The sequence below is a fragment of the Benincasa hispida genome, chromosome 2 (assembly GCF_009727055.1).
Source record: "Benincasa hispida cultivar B227 chromosome 2, ASM972705v1, whole genome shotgun sequence".
Taxonomy (NCBI): domain Eukaryota; kingdom Viridiplantae; phylum Streptophyta; class Magnoliopsida; order Cucurbitales; family Cucurbitaceae; genus Benincasa; species Benincasa hispida.
The window spans coordinates 16319152-16342805 of record NC_052350.1 but is presented as its reverse complement, the minus strand read 5'-3'; the positions used below and the strand labels follow the sequence as shown (position 1 = coordinate 16342805).

The 23654-nt window shown below is 30.7% G+C and overlaps 2 protein-coding genes across 2 annotated transcripts; one reads left to right on the top strand and one right to left on the bottom strand.

Annotated features, from left to right (window-relative positions):
- Positions 1 to 18155: 18155 nt before the first annotated feature.
- On the top strand, positions 18156 to 19081 carry LOC120070910 (pathogenesis-related protein PR-1-like). Its single transcript, XM_039022806.1, has one exon. It carries the CDS (start codon positions 18347 to 18349, stop codon positions 18947 to 18949), a length of 603 nt encoding a protein of 200 aa, XP_038878734.1. The 5' UTR covers positions 18156 to 18346; the 3' UTR covers positions 18950 to 19081.
- Positions 19082 to 22964: 3883 nt separating this feature from the next.
- On the bottom strand, positions 22965 to 23438 carry LOC120071990 (pathogenesis-related protein PR-1-like). Its single transcript, XM_039024419.1, has one exon. The coding sequence runs from the start codon at positions 23286 to 23288 to the stop codon at positions 22965 to 22967; it is 324 nt and encodes a 107-aa protein (XP_038880347.1). The 5' UTR covers positions 23289 to 23438.
- Between the last annotated feature and the right edge of the window lie 216 nt (positions 23439 to 23654).

The window sequence follows — 23654 nt, the reverse complement described above, 5'->3', positions numbered from 1 at the left end:
AAACTTTTTTTTATTTCAACAACTTGTCACCTACAAACTGATGGGAAAACTAAGGTGGTTAATAGAACATCAGAGGCTCTACTTAGGCCACTAATTTCTAAAAATCTCCAGCCTTAGGAGAATACTTTACCTTTTGTAGAGTTTGTTTACAACAAAGAAATACATAGCACCACCTATTGTTCGCTTTTTGAGATTGTGTATGGCTTTAGTTCATTAACTCTTTTAGATTTGTTAAATATGCCACCTAATATTTTTATAGTGATACTGAAGAATATAAGCTCATACATCAATATTCAAAAAGTTGTTTCACATTTCTTTAATCTTTACAATTAATTATTGTAACTACTTGTATCAAAAATTAGTATATATATACTCATCATTTACAAATTTTTTAGATACAACAACTACATAGCTTCAAGAAAACTTGATAGATCTATAAAGAAAAGGAGTCTATGACTTAGCTTCATTAATAAAATTCTCTCATTCCCATAGACGTAGGCTTTAATAGCCAAACCACGTAAATCGCTGAGCATTTTTCTTCTTCTCTTCTAATCGTCTACAAGATAGCTCAAGATAGCTCGATCGTTTACCATTTTTCTTCATATCGTCTAGAAGATCAACCAATCGTCTACCTTTTCTTTCAGCAATCGTCTACACGATTGCATGATCGTTTACCTTTTCCTTCTACCATCGTCTACCCGATTGCAAGACTCCTCCATCGTATACTCAAAGCAATTGCACAGATCAAACAAGAAAGTATTAGGGTTAGAAGAAAGTAAAAGAATATAGAAGGTGGAGAACGAGAGAATCAGAAAGCTAGAGAGAGAAAGAAAATTGTGATTTGCATTAATCACCCATCAGAAAAAGAAGTCTTTTTTTCATTTTTCCATCAGACAAAGTAGGATCGACCACATGTAAGGCATCAGCTGGAAAATCGTGGGCTCTTATCAACCAAGTTCTCTACCAACCAAAATACTTGGGGCAAAGAATAGGGCTCTCGATTTGGATCGCAGTAAAGGGCCTCACTTCATTTCATCATTTGGGCTAATTATTTCTTTTTTGTAGAAGCAGGCCCAACAAAATAGTATCAGAGCAATAGACATTCAAGATCTCAATTCTTGGAGAATCAAGACATAAGTTTTCATCCAAAATGTCAGTAACAAGGTTCGAGGTGGAGAAATTCGATGGCAAAGGAGATTTTGGACTGTGGAAGGCCAAGATCAAGGCAATACTCGGCCAATAGAAAACCCACAAAGCCCTCCTTGATCCATCAACACTCCCTGCCATAGTGACAGCCCAAGAAAAGGAGGATTGGGAGCTCGCAGCCTATGGTATGTTAGTTCTTAATATAAGTGACAGTGTTCTTAGACAAGGTTTAGATCAAGAAACTACATATAGAATATGGACTAAGCTAGAAGAGCTGTATGTTACTAAAGACATTCCTAGCAAAATGTATCTTAGGGAGAAGTTCTTCACATTTAAAAGGAATTCATCTAAAACACTAACTGAAAACTTAAATGAGTTCAAGAAGATATTTACTGAATTTAAAACTCTAGGAGAAAAACTTGGTGATGAAAACGAGGCCTATGTGCTTCTAAACTCTTTACCTTAACCGTATAAAGAAATTAAGAATGCTCTAAAGTATGGAAGGGATAGTATAAGCACAGACACCATAATATCAGTCCTAAGAACTAGAGAGCTTGAGCTACAGGTTGATAAAAAAAGGATAAACCTAGTGGTGAAGGTCTATTTGTAAAAGGAAACTTCAAACAAAACCACTCTAAAGACAAAAAACCTCATAACCCAGAAGAAAATAAATCAAAACAGAAAATAAAATGTAAGTACTGTAAGAAGAAAGGACATCTAATAAAAGACTGTTTTATTTTAAAGAGAAAGAACCAAGAGAAAGAGAAGGATTCAAAAGGCAAACAGCCCGAGGCATCTGTTGTAGAAGGTTCATTCATCTACTCAGATGCCTTAGCCTCAATTTTAGACAAATCTAATCATGTAAACCCTCTAGGAAAACATGATTGGTTTTAGACTCTAGATGCACCTACCATATGACCTCAATGAAACCTTGGTTTAACACCTTTAAAGAAATAGAAGAAGAAATGGTTTATATGGGAAACAACCAAGCCTGTAAAATTGAAGGCATTGGCTTTTCCATGAAACTTAAGGATGGAACCATCAAACTTCTTAGGCATATGAGATATGTTCCACTACTTAAGAGAAATCTAATCTCCTTAGGTATGTTAGATGCTATAGGGTGTGAATACAGGGGTAAAGGATGAACTCTTGAGGTGCTAAAGAACTCTAAAGTAATATTAGTTGGGGAAAAGATAAATGACTTATTTGTGGTCAAAGGAGTTGAGATGATGACAGGAACTTATATAGCCACCATAAATGAGATCACAGAGGCTGATCTATGGCACAAAAGGTTATCTCACATAAGTGCTAAAGGCCTAGAAGTCCTATCTAATTAAGAAATTCTTCCTAAAAGTCTCTCAAGAGATCTAACCTTTTTGTGAACACTGTGTTTTAGGGAAAGTTACAAGGCAAAGTTTCACTAAAGCATAACATACCACAAAAGCTGTCCTAGACTACATACATTCTGACCTATGGGGTCCAGCTCCTAAACCTAGCCAAGTGGCTCAAAGTATTTACTTTCTTTTATTGATGATTTCTCTAGGAAAAGTTGGGTCTACTTCCTTAAAACTAAAGACCAAGTGTTTTATAGGTTTAAGGAATGGAAACTCATGATAGAGAAATAAACTTCTAAAGAAATTAAATACCTAAGAACTAATAATGGACTAGAATTTTGTAGTGAAGAGTTCAACAAATTCTATAAAGAAACATGAATTACTGGGCATAGAACAATTAGATTCACTCCTCAACAAAATGGAGTTGCTGAAAGACTAAATAGGACAGTCATGGAAAGAGTTAGATGTCTCCTATCAGATGCAATTCTAAGTGAAAATTACTAGGCAGAGGCTACAAACTACACAGTGTACACCTTAAATAGGTGTCCACATTCCTCCTAAAATTTTTTGACTCCTGAAGAAAAATGGACCACACATCCACCTAACCTAGATAACCTAAGGGTATTTGGATGCGTTGGTTATATTCATCAAAATCAATGGAAATTAAAATCTAGAGCAGTAAAGTGTATGTTTATAGGGTTTTCTGAGGGAGTAAAAGGATTTAAAATGTGGAACCTTATTGAAAGGAGGTTTATTATAAGCAGAGATGTCACTTTCAGAGAAAAAAATATGTTTATGCAAAAGGAAAGGACATCCTATGAAGTTCCTAATAGCTTTAATACCACTAGGATTGAGGTGGAGTCACCTAAAGTTTCTTCCACTAAACAAAACCCTCTTATAGATTTAAATGAAGAAGAAAATGCCTCAAATGAGACCACAGGGAATACTGAAATTGTACCTGACCTAAGTCAGTATTCCTTGGCTAGGGATAGACAAAGAAGAGTGATAGTTCCTCCGGCTAGGTATACTGAAAATAATTATATGAGCCTAGTTCTAAATGCCACAATAGCTCCTAATGATCGAGAACCAGCCACTTTTGAAGAGCCAGTGAACTGCTCTAATGCTAGGTATTGGGTTCAAGCTATGTGCGAAGAGATGGAGTCACTCACTGTCAATAATACCTGAACCCTAGCTCCTCTTCCTAAAGATTGTAAACCTATAGCTTCTAAATGAATATATAAACTAAAGGAAGGTTCTACCAAAGAAGAAAAGCCTAGGTACAAGGCAAGGTTAGTGGTTAAAGGATTTACTCAGAGAAAAGGAATAGACTATACTGAAATCTTTTCGCCAGTAGTGAAACAAGCCTCTATTAGGCTTCTTTTATCTCTAATTGCTCAGTATAACCTAGAACTAGATCAACTAGATGTTAAAACTGACTTCCTACATCGAAACTTAGATGAGGTTATCTATATGGTTTAACCTAAAGGGTTTGAGGAAAAAGGTAAGGAAGACCTATATTATCTCCTAAACAAGTCAATATATGGTCTAAAACAATCCCCTAGATGCTGGTACAGAAAGTTTAATGACTACATAGAGAGTATAGGTTTTCAAAGAAGTTCCTATGATATTTGTTCTTATATTAACTCTACTACCTATAAGGACAAAGTCTACCTATTACTCTATGTTGATGATATGTTACTAGCGGGAAAGTCTATGGAGGACTTAACTCATGTAAAAAATCTCCTAAAGAGAGAATTTGACATGAAAGACTTGGGTCAGTCTAGAAAGATCCTTGAGATAGAAATTCAGAGGGACGGAACATCCTCAACCCTAATCATAAGTCAACTAAGCTACTATGAAAAGATAATAAACAGATTCAATATGACAAATGCAAAACCAGTCACCATTCCTATTGCTACACACTTTAAACTTTCCTCTGAGAACTCACCAAAAGAGACAGACATAGAACATTTGACTCAAATGCAATCAATTCCATACAATCAAGCAGTAGGAAGACCAATGTACTTAATGAAATCTAATAGACCATATTTATCATATAGCACTAGTTTAGTCAGTAGATACATGTCTAACCCTGGAAAAAGACACTGGAAAGCAAAAAAATGGATTTTAAGATATCTTATTTGGTCTAAACAGTCAAAATTAACATATCAAAGTTCTAATGAATCAAATTTAGAGCTATATGGATATGTTGATTCAGATTTTACAAGTGACCAAGACAAAAGGAGATCTCTAACAGGTTATCTATTCTTATTTGGTACTAACTTGTTGTATTGGAAAGCAAATTTACAGTCAATCACAGCATTATCAACCACAGAAGCAGAATACATGGCACTTTCAGAAGCAATAAAGGAAGCACTGTGGTTAAAAGGATTGATGAAGGACTTTGGTATTAATCAAACAGTAGTTAAAATCTACTGTGATAACCAAAGTGCCATTCACCTTTCCAAAAACCCTCAGTATCATTCAAGGACCAAACATATAGACATCAAATATCACTTTGTCAGAGATAGAAAAGATAAAGGAGAAGTCGAGGTGCTAAAAGTTCATACCATTGAGAACGCAGCTGACATGCTTACCAAACCTGTGAGTAAACTCAAGCTTGCTAATTGTCTTGGTCAGATCGGATTTCTGCTTCCTGAAAAAGGGTGAAGACATGTTAAATCCAGAAGGAGAAGAGGTTTCATATTAAGCTTAAGGTGGAGATTTGAAGAATATAAGCTCATACATCAACATTCAAGAAGTTGTTTCACATTTCTTTAATCTTTACAGTTAATTATTGTAACCACTTGTATCAGAAATTAGTATATATATACTCGTCATTTACAAATTTTTTAGATACAACAACTACATATCTTCAAGAAAACTTGAAAGATCTGTAAAAGAAAAAGAGTTTGTGACTTAGCTTCATTAATAAACCTTTCTCCTTCTCATGGACGTAGGCTTTAATAGCCGAACCACGTACATCGCTGAGCATTTTTCTTCTTCTCTTCTCATCGTCTACAAGATAGCTCAAGATAGCTCGATCATTTACCATTTTCTTTATATCGTCTAGAAGATCGACCGATCGTCTACCTTTTCTTTCAGCAATCGTCTACACGATTGCATGATGATTTACCTTTTCCTTCTGCCATCATCTAGCCGATTGCAAGAATCCTCCATCGTATACTTAAAGCAACCACATAGATCAAATAAGAAATCATTAGGGTTAGAAGAAAGTAAAAGAATACAGAAGGCGGAGAATGAGAGAATCAGAAAGCTAGAGAGAGAAAAAAATTTGATTTACATTAATCACCCATCAGAAAAATAAGTCTTTTAAGATAAAGAGTAGTGGGATCGACCATGTGTAAGGCATCAGCTGAAAAATCGTGGGCTCTTATCAACCGGGCAAAGAACAAGGCTCTTGGTTTGGATTAGCAGTAAAGGGCCTCACTTCATTTCATCATTTGGGCTAATTGTTTCTTTTTTGCAGAAGCAGACCTAACAGATACAATTGTTTCAAAGGCAACATACATCAAGTTAGCATAAAGAAATCACAGAAATGATTGAAAAGAAGAATAAAAAATCAGGAACTAGCAAAAATTTTGGGAGAAAGAAATTGAATTAGAAATTGAATTTTAATTGGATGATTGGGTTTAGGTTCATTTATGAAAGGAAAATTTCTAGATCACATAAAGTTTAAACTTCAACCAAGAGGAGATGGTCCATTTTTAAGTGATAGAGTAGATTAATGACAATACATACGAATTAAATCTTCAAGATGAAGTACAATGTAAGTTCTACTTTTAATATGATTGATTTGGCTCCTTTTGGTGTAGGAAATGAAGACCTTGATTGGAGGACAAAACTCTCTAAAGAAAGGGATCGACCCATTATTACATGTACCCGAATGAGCTATTACAAGAAGCAGTGCAAAGAAGATTCAAGATGCTTTTATACACACCTTCAAAGGCTAGTTAATGCACAAGCCCAAATTTGTATATAATGTTAGTTCAATAAATCTAGAAGAGAATTGAGTGAAGATAGCATAGGAAAAATCGTATAGTTTGGAAGATGGCCAGGATGACCAAAAAAACTGTGTAAAAATAGTGAAAGATGTGCTATCAAGTGTACACACATTGAAATTCGTGATGTCAAACATTGTCAAAGGGCAAATCAAGCTTTTCGACTTCTAAAGGAGTTATTTAAAACTATTTTGAGCATTTTCACATTTTTAGTTTTGCATTTTGACTTCTCAATTAATATGCGGTGGAGTTTCCATTTCTTAGGTCTTATTTTCTACTATTTCTATCTATTAGCTTTTTAATGACTTTTGAGTTTTCGAGTCTTTGAATATCTATTTAGCCATTAAAATGGCTTGTAATGCTCTAAAAATTTCAGGTTAATGATATAAAAACTTTGAGTTTCTTCAACCTCTTAGGTGTGGTCTTTTTAAAATCTTGCACTAGATTTGATGATTAAATCAATTCATTGGATTATTCTTAATCAAGTTAATTGTAGAGTGAATTGTCTTAGGATCTAAGAGTGACCATCATAGATTCTAAGTTCGATCTAAGAGTTTTTCATCCTTATAACTTAAGCTCTTAGTTTGAATCATTCGTTTAAGTTAGTCTTATTTGTGAGTGTTGCAAGAATCTTATAAGAACCTATAATTTTACACAAATCCAAGCATTATGGCGCTTATCAGTGAAAAGTGTGGTTTTGCTTTGATATCATATTACGAGCCATGGGAGAAATGTGATACTTCTTGTATTATTCACTTAAATCATCCAAATATATATACATAAGAAATATACCGACATAACAAATCTCCAACTAATAAATAAGTAACGGACTAATAACTTCTTTAACAGAAAATAAAATGTTGGGTTAACCACTCTTCACTTGGCCCAAATACTCAAGATCAACACTAGAAAGATGAAGAAAATACTAAGAAATATTCTGCCAATTCCTCGATGATTGATACTCGACGCTCGATTTCTTCCTACTCGATGTTTCTTTGTCTGACGAGTCTCTATTGAATCCTTAATGGAACTCGATGACAACTGAACTAATACTTGATCTTACTGGATGAGTCTTGATCAATACTCGATGTGACTCGAAGGTGAAAACGAACCACTCGAAACTACTCGATAGCGAAGATCGATCCACGATTCAACTCGATACTTTATTATTCGATGCGATTTGAAAAGAGATGGTATGGGTCGCGATTTGTAGAAAGAAAACAGTTGTATGAACAAGAAAGATAAAGACAAGAAGATGAAATACAGAGATTTACGTGGTTCGGCAAGATTGCCTGCATCCACATGAAGATGCAAGTTCTTTTACTGTAGAAGATTGCGTACAGGTTTTTAGTTGTTTACAGAAAACTAGGAAATGATGATCACTCTCTGTTTTTGTTTTACTGATCAGAGGTATTTATAAAGCATACCAACTGACCATTATATCACAAAGTTAGTTAAAAACAAATAAAAATCTAAGGTATTTGAGTCACAATTTCTTCATAAAATTAATTAACTAAATTTGAATAATGATTGTTGTTATCATTCTATCCATCCATAAATGAGGAATCCTTTACTCTATTTCAACCAATTAACAGGTAATTTTAAATTTTTCTGAAGTTATACATAATATTAATATCATCTAGTTGATAAAAATAGAAAGCTTTTTTTTTTTCTCTTTTGACAATATGTATGTTGGGAAAATCGAATATTTAACTTCGAAATTGATAGTACTATGTCACCTGAGCTATGCTCATTTTGAAATAAAATAGATAAGTGTTAGATCAATTATCAAGTGTTTTTCTTTTCTTTTTTATTAAAAAACATTTTAGTGCTAAATTTTCATAAATTAAACATAAAAGAATATGATTGTTTGGACTTTTAACCCCAATTTGGTAACCATTTCGTTTTTGTTTTTGATTTTTTAAAATTAAGCTTATAAACATTACTTCTACTTCCAAATTTCTTTATTTGTTATTTACTTTTTATCGATGGTTTAAAAAATCAAGTCAAATTTTGAAAACCAAAAAGAATATTTTTAATTTTATTTTTTTTTAATTTAGCTAAGAATTTTACCATTGTACTTTAAAAAAAATTGTAAATCATTATAAAAAATGGAGAAAAAATAAGTTTAATTTTCAAAAACAAAAAATGAAATAGTTACTATACTCTAAACAGAGTTGCAAAACCTTTTTAAGATGGGCAATAATACCAAGTGATGCATCACTTAAAAAAAAAAAAAAACCGTAAAGTGAATAAAGTCACCAAAAAAGATACTGTCCGCAGTTTTAATTTTTTTTTTTTTTTTTTATACATATATGTATTGCAAAATTAATATCCAAGTATTGACCTATTCCATCATATAGTAAATAAGGCAATTTATTTTCTTTCTCAAAGTTTGCTCTATCCCCACATTAACTAAACTCAAAAACAAACTACTCTGAGAAAGAAATGAATTGTAAGGCTTTCATAGCCTCTTCATTGTTCTTTTTTCCCACCTTTTTAGAAAACTTTTGACCAATACTTTATAATATATTCTTTTGGTGCTATCCAATAATCACGTAGTACTAAATAAGGGTGTTCAAAAAATTTGATAACCCAAAATATCCGATCAACCAAATCTAATTCAGATAGTTCAGGTCGAGTTATAAACTCATTTAGATTTAGAATAAATGAAAATTTTATGGGTTGGATTAATTCATGAGTTCATTTAAAATAACTCAAGTCAACCCGAACCAATCCGAGTTTATTATTAATTTTAAAGAATTTGTGTTTTTGTACTTATGATACACCTATATACACAATGTTTATTTTAATTTTATCTAATTTAATCTTTTTTGGATAATTATTCTCTAATAACTCTTAAAGTTACTTTTTTAGCATTTTTGAAAGAAAACTTCCATAATCTAATTTGAAATTGAGTGGTTAATTTTAATTCAATATAAGAACATAACTAAATAAAATTTTTAAATATTGGCATTTTACTTACTTTTAGAACAAAAATTTAAAGCAATGACCTGAATAACCCGAACCAACTCAATCCAAATATTTCATGGTTGTGTTGGGTTGGGTTCATTATTTAATAGGAATAATCATTCCTATAGCACTAATTACACTATCATTTAGAAAAATAGCAAAACACATTTTTTTTTTTTGAATTATAGCAAAACACATGAATAATATGTGAGTCCAATTTTCAGAAATCCTAAAATGCCTCCATCATCCTTTTTAATTACTCTGTAATAATTACACTGTAATTAATTGTTCGAATATATTTTTCATGACTTTTGATTTATAGAAGTTTATGTTACTTCAAACACACCTTTCAACCATTTTGTCGATTTGATCAAATCTAAAGTTTTTCCAACTTCTGGATATATTATTTCTTAGTTCACTATGTATTGTGATGGTTGTAGCAATCCTAACATTATTAGGATCATGGAGGATAAAGATGTATCATGGTTGTTATCCTTTGTTTCAAAATCCTCCTTTAATAATGTTTATTTTATAGTTGACAATATTCCATCATGTTAACCAAATCCTTCAAATACACTACATATTGGGTTCCTCGTACAAAACCTCCAACAACATGTCTGATATTGTTAACTTACTAGATTTGGATTCTTGTGCCGCAAACTTTTATCATAAAGGAAGGCTCTATTTTTAAATGCGTTAAAAGAGAGCTATATACTTGCTTACTATTAAAAATTCTCTCAACAACTTTTTTAATTGTACCGTAATTAATCTAACAATTTCGTTAATTATATTTTAATTAATTCATCAAATACACAATTCTAGTTATTTTAGTTTGCTTTCAGATATTTAGTGTGGATGAATTTCCTCTTTGCATGCAAATATTTGGTATGAATTTCGGTTTTTAGTTTGAAAATCCTCTAAATTCATATCTAAAGAATTTTAAATCTTCAAATTTTGATATGAATTTTGAAATCTCATATTATAATACCTTTCATAAATATTTTTTCTATTAATCCTAACTCATATGCTTGTAAGATTGTTTTTATTGATATCTTTATTATAATTTTCTTGTAAACGTTTTATAAATCGTCTTTATCATTATTTTCAATAAAATTTTGTTTTAAACAAGAATAAAGATATATTTATTGTGTTTCTCACCTATTCTTCTTATTTTTAAATTTAGCTTTATCGATATATCTATTATAATTTCGTTTTAAACCTGAAATTTAGTATTTAGTTATTAATTTAAAAGTTCCTCAAATTTGTATTTAAAAAAAAATTCAACCTTTAAATGTTGATTTGAGTTTTTAAATCTCATATTATATTATTTTTTGAATTTGATTTTGTAATTTCATTTTATTCTATTTGGTTCGAGAAATTCATTGAAAGATTTGAATTCAGAAAGGGTAAGAAGTCAAAGTCAAATTTAGGTTAAGAATTGATGTGTATGTGTGTGTTTATGTGAGTTGAAAAAAGGGAAAAAGGTTATTTTTAGCCTAAATGCGTTGTATGCTCCCTTCCCCTTATCTTCTCCTTCACAAGAATTACCTTCAATGCAAACTCATCTTTACCTTCTTCTTGTGAGACAAATAAACTCTAACCTACAACCAGCTACCATTAGCTGCTACCCCGCCAACGACCGTCGCTTGTTGTCAACCATTGCATACCGCCAATCGCCAACCATTGTGAGTAAGTCACGCGCCATCTCTCTCCCTCTCCTTCCCCTATTTTATCGATTGATGCCACTCGTTGTAACCAGCCTCTACAGGCTTGCCCCCTTCGTCAATATCCGTCGATTATCTTTAAAACGCCATCGTTGCCGATCGTGATTGTTGTCACCTGGTACTGCTACTGCTCACGCCATTCAAGGTTAGAAGTGACTAGTGCAAAAATGGTTTTCACTTTTGGAGAATATGAATCTAGGGTTTCACGTTTCTCAGTCCATTCAAAAGATAGGTTGTTAATTTTGGTTGATTTTAATAAAGTGTAATTAATAATTTTTCTTAATGAGAGTATGTAACATCTCATTTGTCTGCTTGGGGTACTTTGGACTTTTATAATTTCGAATTTATTATTATTTTAATTCATATTGCCATTTTTACAAAAGGAAAGTTGGTTTGTTATTTTTTCAAATTAAAATTCGTTGTTCATCTTGTTAGCCCTAATTAATAAGAGTTATTTGGATTGAATAAATTTATAATTCGAGCAATTGAATTGAGTCTAAAAAATGCTACAACCCAGTTCAACTTAATCCACGAATACTAAAGGTAGTACATTAACCTATGGTACTCATAATTATTTAAAAGCAAAAGAGGGGACACTTTTATTGTAATTCAATTTTGAGGGAATTATTAATCTAATTCTATAAGGATAAGGAGATGTCCAAAATTAATTATATGATTATACAAAAATTCAATCTAACTCAAACATTTTTATAGAAGGTACAAACGTATGTGAGAAGTATACGATAAAACCATTTTAAATAGGTTGGGTTCTACAATTAAGAAATGTGTGAGACTTTTTTATACAGGTTGGTTTCTACCATTATTAAAATTTGCTGAGTTTTAGAAGTTTTGTCAAATAATTAAGGATGTTCAAGTGTTTAGTTTTTTATTAAAAAAAAAAAAATCAATTGGCTGACAACTGCTTAAATTAGATTTTTAAAAAAGAGTTCATAAGATAAGTTGGTCCAAAATAAACACTAAAAATCAACTTTTAAGAAAATGACTTTTAAGTGTTTAATGATTAATCTCTTCTTAATTTGTATAATTCTTAAATTACCAAAACGCTCTAAAAGTCATCTACTACATTTTTACCATGTTGTCCTAGCTATCACCACTCTTCGGACCAACTTCAATTACCACCTCCAACCACTACGATAAATCCTTATCATTATTTTAAATTATCAGTTCATAATATTTTATAATTGGTCATTTCATAGTAATTAATTTGACATTGATAAAAAACAATTTTAGTATATCACAACTAAATAAACTTATAATATAATAAAACATTTTTTAAAAAGAGTTGTCCAAACACATAAGGATCTTTATTTTTAAACAGTTAAATGAAATTGACTTTTTTAAAAACATTTTTTTTTTTTGCTGAGTTAATCCAAACAAATCTTGAGTCTCTAAATGATTAATTTTGCATTTAGATCTCTATTTTATATAATTTACAAGCCTATTAACACACAAAATTGTTAGTGTATAGTAGGTCCGTGAAAATTTTAAAATATATAATAGGTCAACAACGTCTTAATAGAGTTCAAAATCAAATTTCAGTGCTTTTTTTTCTCTAATACTATTTCATATTTTATACGGTTTAATAACTTAAATGGTAAGGATCTCTTATATGAAAAAATAAAAGTGTAGTCAATTATTAGATATTTTTTAGGAATATTTTTAAAAATTTAAAATAAGAAAAAAATATTTATATAAAATAATAAAATTTTAATCTTCTTTATATATATTTGATAGAGGCTGATAGAGGTTCATAAAAGTCTACTCATATCTATTAGTGTTTTTTTTTATTATTTCTATAAATAATTTAATATTTTCTTTATTTATTTTTATAGATTCGGGTTTTTTTTCTTTTAGACCTGACAAAAAATAAATAAATACAATGTTTGGTGTGTAATTCAAATATTTTTTTTCAGATGCAGTAAATTAAATTGATTTAATGAATGTTACAGTTCTTTTAGCTATTTTTGATTCTATAATTCAATTTTTTTTTTGTTTCAATATATTAGATTTTAAAATACAAAATTTTACTACAGAAGGAAAAAAAAAACTTTGATAAATTATTATTAAAAAATATTAGAGAATAATTATTATTACGCAAAACATGTAATATAAAAAATAGGGGCACATGCAAGCATTAAAAAAAACATTCTTAAATTTACAAATTTAGAAATGATTTTTTCAAAATTTGCAAATATAGCAAAAATTTATATATATATATATAAAAGCAAATTTTCTTTTTTAATTATTCCAAATTTACCCTTATTAGTGTATCAATATGTATATCAGTAGTATATCTAATATATTTTATATTTGGTATATCAAGTGCCTAATATACCAAATATAAAGTATATAAGTTATATAATAGATATACCAAATTTATCATTCATAAACCATATTTATTAGTCAAGAAGTGTTTTTTTCAATTGCTATTATTCGCTTGACTTAATTTCAATCCTTATTTGTCTTTTATAGAATATTGTTTTTCTAGTACATTATAATAAGCTTATAATGATTGTTGATAAACTATTGATACTTACACTTGAAATTGAATTTCAAACATGTGTTGATATATAATTGATATACTTGAACAAATGTATCTTTAAGAAGTAATGATATATTGATGATATACCAATATTTTATACTTGAAATGAACGATGAGTTATGGTTGACATAATACTAATACACCAATGTTATACCTAAAATTTTATTTAGAAGAAATGTTGATATACTACGGATACACTAATGATATACTTGAAATTAGTTTTTTTTTTTTTTTTTTTTTTTTTTATGAGCATTGATACAATATCAATAAACTAATTTATACTTTAGATAAATTTTGAATATGTACCTAAGTGTAACTGCTAACATACTAATAATATATATACTTGAAATTGAATTTTGAATGAGTATTGATATATACTATTGATATACCAATACAATATTTAAAATGGATTTAGATCATCACTGATATACTATTGATACACTAAAAATATATATATGGAATGAATTTTCAATGACTATCGATATCCTATTGATACATTTATATTACAATTTAAATAAAATCTGAATGAGTGTTGATAAATCATTGATACATCAGATCTTTAGTACTGCATTTTCAGTTCATTATGATATACCATTGATACACTAATGATTTACTTGCAATTCATTTTGAATTAGTATTAATATACAATTGAAATGCCGATGTTAAACTTTAAGTATCATTCTAAATGATATATTTCATATTTGGCATATCAATAACATCGTTGTTATGTATTTTTTTTTCTAACACTACAAGAAAATAATATTTTTCTGATGCCTAAAATCACAAAAAAAAAAAAAAGAAAAGAAGTTGAAAACACGTAGGAAGATCATCTCCCGATGCCCATTGTGGCGTCGGGAGAATATTCGAAAAATACCCATCGAAAGACTTACTCTCGACGCCTAAAGCCACATCATCGGGAGTTTATTCAAACTCATGACGCATATTATATGTTGTAGAGAGTTAGTATCTCCTGCCAACATGGACAGGTCGCCGAGTGTTACCTTCTTTCCCGAAGGGTTACAACACCATCAAGAATATTATTAAAAAATGTACAATCTCTCGACGATGGGTTGACCCATGAAGAGATAAACTAACTTCCAACAATTTTTGTTTGGTATTTTCATTATTGCTTTTAATTTTTTTTTTAATTTTGGTCTCAATAACCTAAAATATAAAACTCAAATCAATAATAATTAAGCAACTCAAAAGTTTTCACATACATTCAAATCAAATAAAATTGTCGATAATATTCTTTGTTACATAAAAGAAATAGAAGTGTACTAGAGAATAATGTTTACATATATATAGTGGTCCACAATCGTAAATTCGCACACCAATATTCCATAAATCTTTCAACTCTTCAATCAACAGCTTAAAGTAAACATCAATTTCTTTGCCATGAGATTTTGGACCAGGTATGAGCAAAGACATGAAGAACTTGTTTCTTTCATGCATTTCCAAGGTGGGAAATCATAAGGGATTATCATCACAAGCTACATACTATATGAAGTACTCATATTCCCAAACGGATTAAACACATCTAAAGCTCTAAATGAACGATTCAGGGGTCTAAAGCGAAATGAAGAAATTCGTGACCGAGATGTTTCCACCCCTCTACATGAGTTGGATGTCGTAACACATCATTTGTTTGAACTTTCTTATCTTTATGTCATCTCATGTCAAAAGCATCTTATTGCGATGCAAACAATCGCTTTAACCTCGGTTTATGTGGGATTTTTTTATCCATATTATCATTAACTTTATATCAAGACTCGCCAAAAACTGAGGATTGTTGCTGATTTGCAAATTCTTTCGAGTACAATAAACAATCGTATTTGCATGCATAAATGGACTTGTAACCTAGCCCTAAATCACGTAATTTTCGCTTAGCTTCATAAAAGGAAGTAGATATAGCAGTGTCGGTTGGGAACACTGCTTTTAACAATTCTAGCAACTTATCAAACGATTTGTTACTTCAGCCATTGAGAATTTTGATATGCATCAATTTCACCGAAAAGTTTAAGGAAGAAAATTGTGAACAAATAGGGTATAGTTCATTGCGTGATTCAGTCATTAAATCCTTAAATAAATTTGTGGTATCTCTTTCCTGATCATTAGAGGGCATTTCATTCTCGATCTCTTCTTAATCTGCATCTTCGTTTCTAATTGGAACTTCTCTACAATAAATATGGATTTCAATGACACAATGATATAACCAAATTGAGGTTGGAGAGGGAAAAAAAGTGTCATAAATATGAAAATGGTCTGTTTTTTTTGCGAGAAAAATGCAAATTCCTGAAATTTAGTAATTCAAGATAGTTTTTCAATGTCACAAATTTATGGCAATTATTAACTATCATTAAATAAAATTAATTTTTATATTTTAAATAAAATACAAATATGGAATTAAAATAAAAGAAGAAACCTAAGAAACAATGCAACAGACGTCTTCTCCTCTTCTTCCATCCTAACCTCTCTCCCACATGCTTCTCTTTTTCTTCCACTCTCTTTGTCAAACCAACTTCCCCATCGTCTTTGTTGGGTTGTATGTCTTAAAACTTGCCGTTTGTAATATCAAACATATTCTATTTGTAATAAAAATGTTATTGAGGTTTATTCAATAAAATTGTTATTGAATATGTAAATTGCATTAAATCCAATAAACTAAGATCCATGGCTATTACATGAGTACTTGGACTTTATGTGGAGACATAATAATGAATCAAATCCAAGTAGATAGTTAAAATGATCTATAGTATATGAATAAGGTTGGGTACTTTATTCTGGTAACACTATTGGATGCGATCCACTTTGTATTTAGTATAAACGATATGATTTTGAATCATTCATGTGGAGACGTGCGAGTGAGGGCGTCATATGCAATGAGTTTGCGTAAGATCGAACCAAGAAACAAATCACTTTTACTTTATAATCATGTTTTCTGTTTAAAATTGACTATTTCAAAGAGATGACCTAGGTAACTCGACCTTAATCTTGAGCTAACTATGAACTCTTGTTTATTCAGGATTGTCCTTAGATTTGCATAGGTGAAGGTTGGCTCAACAGTGTCGGCTCAATAATTTAAACCCTGAACCCTAGTTTTCCTACTTTAATTGTGATAATTAATGTGTTAATCAAGATTAAGAAAGTTTGATGGGAAAAACTTGATGAGGAAAAAGAAGGGAAATGTTCAAAGTATGGAGACTATTAGCTTGAATAAACTCCAATCAACTTCTTCAATGTTAGGATTACACTAGGTGATGAAACATTAGGGCTTTTTAGTCGATGAATCCGAAAGAAAGGGGTTAGGGTTTTTCCAAGAAAAAGGAAGAATTTCGACTAATGAAAACTGATCGTGGGCTTGAGGAATCAAGTGTGCTTTTTGGTCTTTTATTATGGTCAATTTTTTCCATATTTGCAATTCTTTCGAACTTTTTTTTTATATGTGCAATTAATTTGGGCCAAAGTGTCATATTTACAAGCAGCCCTAAAAGAAAAATACTTCCATTTGAGTTTCTCCCACCTTTTGCAGCCCAAATTAGCAGCCTAACACAACTACTTGCCACTTAGTAAACTTTTTCTTTTTTTTTTTCTAATATTTTGGTTTTTTCTTGTTTTATTGAATCCAAAATTGAGTATAGCTCATCTTGCATGTAGTATGTGTTAGTGATTAAGAAGTCTCTAATTCAAATTCTCCACCCATATTTACACTTTAAACAATATATATATTACTCATACGAAAATATTGAAACATCAAATATATATGGCTTGACTTACTATTGAACTCTTTATTTTCAAATTTTTGTTTCTATTACTTATCCAATATTTAAAATATCGATGTTGACGGAAATATTGAGATCTTAATCTTATAAAAATTTCGATGAAAGTATCGATAAAATTTTGATTTCGATGGATAATTCAGGAAAAATTAAAAAAATAAAAAATAAAGTTAAATTAGTAAATAAACATTTTATGATTTTTAAACAAGCTAACATATATCTATTATTCATATTATATTTATATTATTGATATTTTGTTGCTTAATTATTATGTTGTATAGATTTTTCTATGATACAATGGAAATATCGATTCACCTCTCATGTTGATATCAAATCCATAGAAACGTGAAAATATCAATAGAAAAGTTGACGTTCGAACCGAAATTTATTTCTATGCACGTACCAAAGGCAACTTCATAGACTAGAAGAGTACATTAAAAAAAAAAAAATTAATATGATTTTTAACCACAAAAATTCCGCCACGTTATGTTCTAGAATGCGCCGTGTAATGGTATCTTGTCCTCAAGAAAAAACAAGAGAGAATCACGAGCACCACATAGCCTAATTCACGAGACGCCATTACAACTCCATTGCCCGTATATATTATATACATGTGTATGCTTGTGAGATTGTGAATCGCCATGCAAAAACCAAAACCAAAACTAAAACCCGACCACAAACCACACGTTCTGTGGCCCCACTGGCTCCTCCATTGGTACTTATCTCCACACTCATAGTGTATATATGAAGAATCAAGCAACAATAATCACCAGCCGCAGCCCCCGCACCAACAACAATAATCACAATGAATAAGCAGCTTAAACTAGCTCTGTTTCTATTCCTACTGATCGTCTTTACGCCCCAAGTTCTCTCTCACAACTTTTCTCAAACACCTGGTGTGCAAGTGCAAATAAACAAGCAAAGGCAGGTGGACAACGAAACCATCTACAGAGTGTCAAAGCAACTCTGCTGGGGCTGCATTAGCGAGTCCATAGAGTTTCTATTCGCGCACAATCTGGTTCGAGCGGCCAAGTTTGAGTTGCCATTGGCATGGAATTTTCAGTTGGAGAAGTACGCCAGGTGGTGGGCAGGGCAGAGGGAAGGGGATTGTAAACTGCAACATTCTTTCCCTGAAGACGATTTCAAGCTGGGAGAGAACATATTTTGGGGGAGTGGATCGGCGTGGAGGCCATTGGATGCGGTGACTGCGTGGGCCAGCGAAGTCAAGTATTACACATACGCCACCAACAGCTGCAAGGCTGGCCAAATGTGTGGCCATTACACACAGATCGTTTGGAGAAATACGCAAAGGATCGGCTGCGCTCGTGTCGTTTGTGACAACGGGGATATCTTCATGACTTGTAACTATGATCCTCCTGGTAACTATGTGGGAGAGCGACCCTACTAAGAGATTTTTATACGAATCAGCTTTTTTAGCTCTCTAAAGGATTAATGATCCATCTAAAAAAAACAAATAAAATCTTACATTCTTCTTATGTCAAAAATACACTGCCACATTTATATACTATCGCATTAGGGATGATCACAATCTTCATTTTTCTTTACTCTACCATAATATTCATGGTGAAAATACGACACAATATGAGAAAAATGAAGATCGCGATAGACATGATATGTTAGAGTTACGATAAACATGATTTTTAAAGCGGATCATTAATCATTTAGGAAGTTGAGGTTGAGTCATTCGTACAAAAATCTCGCCTACTAAAATCACCCATGTTATTTAACACAAATTGAGGGAGTTGAAAAAAAAGGGAAATTGCAACAAAGGAAAAAAAAAACATTCGAAAGTATGTTTGAAGTTGCAATTACAAATTAAGCCATCAAACTTAGTATTCAAATTGAGCCCTCAAACTTATAATAATTTTATAATTTGTACGTCCAAACAATAAAAATTGAACCCTCAAACTTATACAATCGTTACATTTTCTACAATTACATAAGTTTGAAAGCCCAATTTTAAAATTTGTATAAGATTGAGAACTCATTTTTTACAATTAAAACTTTGAAAATGTAATTATAACTACCCTCCTACCTTAAAAAATGATTTTTGCAATTGGCCAAAACAAACTTTTATGAACTATAGTCCAACAAATAATAATACTTGCCACATACATGAGTCAATAGAATATCCTACCGACTTTTTTTATATACTGTAATATTATTGTTTGATCTACTTCTAGTGCATTTAATAATAAATAGACCCCACCCCACTAATTTTGTTGTGACACTAAGAATTAATGCAGTACATGAAGAAGTGAGAGTAGATATGTTATTGATTTGTGTAAAGCCAAGTATTGCTCTTTGTCAAAATACTCGTTGGTAAATATGATGTTCTTATGGATTTGTAGTGTTAAAAAATCTACCTATTTAGTGAATGTGTCATAAATAGAGGCTAAGATTAGGTGGGAAAGTTAGCATAAACTGATCCTGCCTATCGATGTGTAGTTCTCTGGTGGAATTTTGGAGTATTGTTTTGTATTATAATAATGTAAGCTCACATGGGTTATCCTTATCTCTATGAAATAGCTTAATTAAATGACATATTATTGAATATTATAAGATCCAACAAGGTAAAAACAAAAAATGACAGTTGGATTCTTGCAATAGCCATATATACTTTTTGGTATTGAAACAAAATTCTAATTATATTAGGTAATTTAATCAACCATTGATCAACTCAAGAAGGGATGTCTTAGTCAAAACTAGCATTCATTAACGTCCCTACAATTATTTAAACATTCACCCTTTTTTTATTTTGAAAGCGTATTTAAACATTTACCTTCACAATAATAGAAATTGTTTTAAATGATAAAACCGTTAAAAATGTATTTAAGTATAATAAAATGTCACTACCTATTAGTGATAAACTGCAATAGATATCTATTAGTAGATGATAGACTGCAATAAATATACATCATAGTCTATCTCTAATAGGTAATGACATTTTGTTATACTTCTATCAATAGATATATATCATGGTCTATCACTGCAATAGACTTCTATCGATGTCTATCATTATCATTGATAGAAGTCTATCAGTATCTATTATCGTCTATCATTGATAGTTCTAAAATGTTGTTATATCTTGTAAATATTTTGGTTTATCTTTTTTTTTTTTTTTTTATTCCAAACAATTACAAGATGAATCAAACTATCAACCTCAAGAATGGTAGTCAATATTTTTATCTATTAAATAATTGGATTGACAATCTTAGAACCTTGAAATGACTTAAAACGTTAATACTCTTTATGAATATTGTATAATGTTAGAGATTTTTAATTTCATGTTTTTTTTAATAAAAACATAAATGTTAATTCGAAGTAGAGATAAGTCGTCAATTATCATTCAAAAGATTAATGTAGTTTCATCCTCACTTTCACAATGGTTGAACTTAGAAAATGGAAAAATACCTTTTTGATTTGTAGGTTTTAGGTCTCGTTTCCCTTTGGTCCGTATAATTCAAAATGTTACACTTTTAGTCCTTAAATTTTGAATTTGATTTTAATTTAGTTTTTAAATTCTATTGTTCAATTGATTTGAGTTTTATTTCCATTCGATCTCTACTTTAAGATTTATACTTTCAACCTCGATTTTGTTTTACTAAATAATCACTTTTAGTTTTGGTGTAAATGTGGTAAAGAATAGAAGAACCGATGGGAAGTCACTATTATTGAGATGGGCCTGAATTGGACTCAGTGTTAGGCCCAATAAAAGCCCATCTGAAAAAGAATCTAAGTGCCTTGTGGAGCCACAATTCAGAGCATAGGCCTAATGTAGTTGGGAGTTTAAATGAGCGGCGACAAATGCATGTTTCCACGTTCAGAATTTCTGACTGCCTAAACACTCATAATTCTACCTCCACTGCTCAGTGTAATTCTATCATATTCTTGATTCAATATCCTTTTTAAGCTATGATTTTATCAGATTACATTCTTGCACATTTTATTTATTTTTTTTTGCAACAAATGTATAACTATGCTCTAGATTCAAATCAATTGAATTTTTCCGATCTCAATCATCGCCTATATATATTATGTAGCACAACCTATTTCATTATAATACACAATTATTGCCTATGGAGCAAATTTATAATAAGATTGTAATTTGACTTGTCCTTTTAGAAGGACTTTGTCATGTGATCTTCTTAAATTAATAGAAAATCTATTATTAGATCACTTGCAATTATTTTTCATATTTAAATTTACTGCATCCAACCTCTATGACTATTTGGAATGTTGAAATATTTATTTTTACATTAGAAATGAATAATTTTGATTGACCAAGATGAAGTGGATTTAATCTGGTCAAACAAGAAAAACCAAGGTAAGTTCTATTTCAAAATAATTCTTAAAGATACAATCTTGAAATAAAGTCACACTTATAGTCTTACAAACAAATATTTCATTAAATAAATTCATTCATATGTTCACACACATAAACTTGTATTATTAACCTCGAAATTTAAGAATTGTTAAAAAAAATGTCAAATAAGCTATTAATTTTAAATTAACAAATAAACAAACTAAACTAATATTAACTAAATTATATACTAATTATCCAACTGTTATCTTATTCACTAAATAAACAAAAATAAATATTGGCACGCTCAATTATTGCTGAAAACAAATTTTAATTTTTTTAAGAAAAATAAATTTTAATATTGATTGTCATTTAGATATTATTGTTTATATCTCTTACCTATTTAGCAATTTGAAAGTTTTAAGATAATAAGATAAGTCAATAGTAGTGAGTTTAACTTAATTAACTGTAAAAGTAAACTTAATCAAATTAAAGAGAGAATTAAAATGTACTAGAGATTAAAAAAAAATGCTTGCTCCTCAAGGTGAGCTAGTTAAATATTCACAATATTTCAACACAAAAATAAAGCTACACATGAACTATTTTACTTTTTCGGACTCTTATGTCCACAATAATTTATATATATATATATATATATATTAAAAAAAATCACCACAATAACAATAATTTGAAGACGACAAGGGGAAAAAAGAAGAAAAAAAATCTTCCTGAGAGGCATTTTAATCCATAAACAAAAAGGAGTATATATATTTAATGTAAAATTTATTTGGAGGGGTATGGAAATATACACCACTCCTTGAATAAGACAGGAGAAAAAAAATATACATATATATTAAGGGATACAGCACATAAAATCAATCAATTACATGTGAAAATATGACAAAGACATGAACAACATAACTTTTACAAACAATTTTTCCATTTCCACTCCAAATAATAATATACAAACTCCAAACCCCTTAAAAATAAAATATAAATTAATACCTTTATATTTATATATATATATATATATTAAAAAAGATTAATTCTAATAAGGTCTCATCCCAATATAATTACCTGGAGGGTCATAGTCTGTCTCTTATACACATCTAGATGTGTATAAGAGACAGACTCTAGCGCACCCAATCCGCCGTGTCGACCGCCACACAATCTGAGTATAATGACCACATAGTTCACCTTCCACGCAAGAATTTGCCCAATAACTATACCATTTGCGCTCCGATACCCAATCGGCGACGGCCTGTGCTGGAGTCCAGGCATTGCCGCTGCCCCAGAAGATGTTTTCGCCGTAAGGTCCGCTGGAGTGGCGGAGGGCGCAATCCCCACGCCGTTTGTTGGCGTAGGACTGTGCGTAGCGAGCCAATTTGGGGTCCCAAACTAATGGGGATGAGAAAATTTGCATGCATTTTTTTTTTTTTTGGCTACTCCTCCAAAATTGAGCTCTTGGAGGTGGATTTGATTGGGCAGCTTTTTCTTTTAAATTTTTTTGGATATTTATAAAGGAATGGTTTTGGAGTCGAGTAGTTGGATAAAGGAAAGTTGTGTGTCAACTATGGGGTGGCACCCATGTTCGATAATGATTACCACTCTTTTTTTTTTTTTTTTTTCCTATTATTCTTTTATGATGAAATCAAACAACCCTTATGTATAATAGATATTCACATGCGCAAAGGCATATATCATTAGAAGTAAAGTATATATTATTATATGTTTTGGCCATTTTTTTTTTTTTCCTATTACATTATATTATTGCTCATCTTTTTCCTCA

Excerpts from the sequence above, each read along its gene's own strand:
- LOC120070910 (XM_039022806.1), top strand. The coding sequence starts at position 18,347 with ATGAATAAGCAGCTTAAACTAGCTCTGTTTCTATTCCTACTGATCGTC.
- LOC120071990 (XM_039024419.1), bottom strand. The coding sequence starts at position 23,288 with ATGCAAATTTTCTCATCCCCATTAGTTTGGGACCCCAAATTGGCTCGC.